Source organism: Plectropomus leopardus, unplaced genomic scaffold (assembly GCF_008729295.1).
Source record: "Plectropomus leopardus isolate mb unplaced genomic scaffold, YSFRI_Pleo_2.0 unplaced_scaffold4011, whole genome shotgun sequence".
In the NCBI taxonomy this organism is placed as follows: domain Eukaryota; kingdom Metazoa; phylum Chordata; class Actinopteri; order Perciformes; family Serranidae; genus Plectropomus; species Plectropomus leopardus.
This window is the reverse complement of record NW_024643916.1, coordinates 1-3,053: the sequence shown is the minus strand read 5'-3', so window position 1 is coordinate 3,053 and position 3,053 is coordinate 1. Positions and strand designations below refer to the sequence as shown.

General features: G+C 51.9%; 1 protein-coding gene across 1 annotated transcript; it reads left to right on the top strand.

The window, feature by feature from the left end:
* Positions 1–248: 248 nt before the first annotated feature.
* LOC121939045 (beta-enolase) lies at positions 249–2,883 on the top strand (the record flags this gene model as incomplete). The annotated part of the gene is made up of 7 exons (XM_042482184.1): positions 249–404; positions 495–611; positions 904–1,009; positions 1,595–1,792; positions 2,281–2,357; positions 2,444–2,568; positions 2,765–2,883. Coding segments are annotated over 7 exons (898 nt in total), but the record flags the coding sequence as incomplete, so codon positions are not given.
* Between the last annotated feature and the right edge of the window lie 170 nt (positions 2,884–3,053).

The following is a 3,053-nucleotide window of genomic DNA, read 5'->3' as shown; positions in this document are numbered from 1 at the left end:
TGTCTCTTTGTCTATGTCTGTCTCTGTGTCTGTCTCTGTCTCTGTCTGTCTCTGTCTGTCTCGGTCTGTCTCGGTCTCTGTCTCTGTCTGTCTCGGTCTCTGGGTCTGTGTCTGTGTCTGTCTGTCTCTGTCTCTGTCTCTGTCTGTCTCTGTCTGTCTCGGTCTCTGTGTCTGTGTCTGTGTCTGTGTCTGTGTCTGTGTCTGTGTCTGTCTCTGTCTCTGTCTGTCTCGGTCTCTGTCTCTGTCTGTCTCGGTCTCTGTGTCTGGCAGCTAAGTTCGGAGCTAACGCCATCCTGGGTGTGTCTCTGGCCGTCTGTAAGGCCGGCGCCGCGGAGAAGGGCGTCCCTCTTTACCGCCACATCGCCGACCTGGCCGGACACAAAGACGTTATACTTCCTGTCCCTGTGAGTGGGCGGGGCTTTGATCACTGATCGATCAGCTGATATTGATCACAGACGCGTTGAGTCACGGTCGCCGTCGTGTTTCCTCTTCAGGCCTTCAACGTCATCAACGGAGGAAGTCACGCCGGAAACAAGCTCGCCATGCAGGAGTTCATGATCCTCCCCGTCGGCGCCGCCAACTTCCACGAGGCCATGAGGATCGGAGCCGAGGTCAGTACTCTGTCAGTACTCTGTCAGTACTCTGTCAGTACTCTGTCAGTACTCTGTCAGTAGTACAGTGTGTCACTAGTACTGTGTGTCAGTAGTACAGTGTGTCAGTAGTACTGTCAGTAGTACTGTGTCAGTAGTACTGTGTGTCAGTAGTACTGTGTGTCAGTAGTACTGTCAGTAGTACTGTGTCAGTAGTACTGTGTGTCAGTAGTACTGTGTGTCAGTAGTACTGTCAGTAGTACTGTGTGTCAGTAGTACTGTCAGTAGTACTCAGGTGTGTTTTTGTCTTCAGGTGTATCACAACCTGAAGAACGTCATTAAAGCCAAATATGGCAAAGACGCCACCAACGTGGGAGACGAGGGCGGCTTCGCCCCCAACATCCTGGAGAACAACGAGGGTGAGATGTCCTCCTGTCCCCTGTCCCCTGTACCTCTGTCCCCTGTCCAACTGTCTCACTGATCCTGTCCCTCTCATATATTTTGTGACAGCTGTTTTACCTGCAGACCCAACCTCACTCTGACATCACAACTGTGTCCCTCTGTCCCTCCTACCTCCCGTCCCTCTGTCCTCCTGTCTCTCTGTCCCTCTTACCTCCCGTCCCTCTGTCCTCCTGTCCCTCTGTCCCTCTTACCTCCCGTCCCTCTGTCCCTCTTACCTCCCGTCCCTCTGTCCCTCTTACCTCCCGTCCCTCTTACCTCCCGTCCCTCTGTCCTCCTGTCCCTCTTACCTCCTGTCCCTCTGTCCCTCTTACCTCCCGTCCCTCTGTCCTCCTGTCCCTCTTACCTCCTGTCCCTCTGTCCCTCTTACCTCCCGTCCCTCTTACCTCCCGTCCCTCTGTCCTCCTGTCCCTCTTACCTCCTGTCCCTCTGTCCCTCTTACCTCCCGTCCCTCTGTCCTCCTGTCCCTCTTACCTCCTGTCCCTCTGTCCCTCTTACCTCCCGTCCCTCTTACCTCCCGTCCCTCTGTCCTTCTGTCCCTGCAGCTCTGGAGCTGCTGAAGTCCGCCATCGAGAAGGCCGGTTACCCCGATAAGATCATCATCGGGATGGACGTGGCGGCGTCCGAGTTCTTCCGCAGCGGGAAGTACGACCTGGACTTCAAGTCCCCCGACGACCCGTCCCGCCACATCAGCGGCGAGAAGCTGGGCGACCTGTACCGCAGCTTCATCAAGAACTACCCCGGTGAGCCCAGCGCTCACGCGCTCGTCCTGTCGCGGTTCACCGATCCGCTCATGACCAACGATTTCAGCTTTGAGAGGAAACGGGCCTGCAGACGCTCCAGATTCACCGTTTTCTGACGATCCCTTTTTGTTTAAAAACTTTTGATCGTTATTTTACTCTTTAAAATCTTTTGCCGTTTTTTATTTGTTCGTACAGATTTAAAAAAAACAAACAAAAAAAACATTCAGTACTTTTGTTTAAAAAAATCCTTGAACATTTTTATTGGATTTTTTTCAAATATTTTCATTTTAAAAATGTGGCTTTTTTTCTGTTTGTTTTAAATTTGATTTGATTTTATTTTTTCTCATTTTTTAAAGAAAACATGCCATCCTTTTTGTTTTTTTAACTCAAAAACAGAAGCTGAGCCTGCAGGGGACACTCTGTATTTACTGTGTCTCCACCTGTCTGTCTCTCTGTCTCCACCTGTCTGTCTCTCTCTGTGTCTCCAGTCCAGTCCATCGAAGATCCCTTCGACCAGGACGACTGGGAGAACTGGTCCAAGTTCACCGCCTCCACAGACATCCAGGTGAGAGACAGTCATAGAGACACTCCTGAGGACGAGCACGGAGACTTTAGAGACGCTCACCTGTCTGTGTGTCTCTGACCAATCAGATCGTAGGAGACGACCTGACAGTGACCAATCCCAAGAGGATCCAGCAGGCTGTGGACAAAAAGGCCTGCAACTGTCTCCTGCTCAAAGTCAACCAGATCGGCTCCGTCACCGAGTCCATCCAGGCGTAAGACACCTGTCCACCTGTCCACCTGTCCACCTGAACACCTGTCTGTCTTTATGTTGAATGACTGAATTTGAGACAAAATTTAACTAACTTGTCTTTGCTCCTGTCCATCTCCCCCCTCCCTCTCTCCTGTCCCTCTCCCCCCTCCCTCTCTCCTGTCCGTCTCTCCTGTCCGTCTCTCCTGTCCGTCCCTCAGGTGTAAGCTGGCTCAGAGCAGTGGTTGGGGTGTGATGGTCAGCCATCGCTCCGGAGAGACTGAGGACACCTTCATCTCTGACCTGGTGGTCGGACTCTGCACTGGACAGGTAGACACAAGTAGAGACACACAGAGGGACAGACAGAAAGACACATAGACAAACAGACAGAGAGACGGACAAAAATGTAGTCAGTCTTCAGTGTTCAGTTGTTGCTGTTTTCATTCGTGTAGTGATTCACCTGTCTCTGTCCCTACCTGTCTCCATCTGTCTCTCTCTGTCCCTACCTGT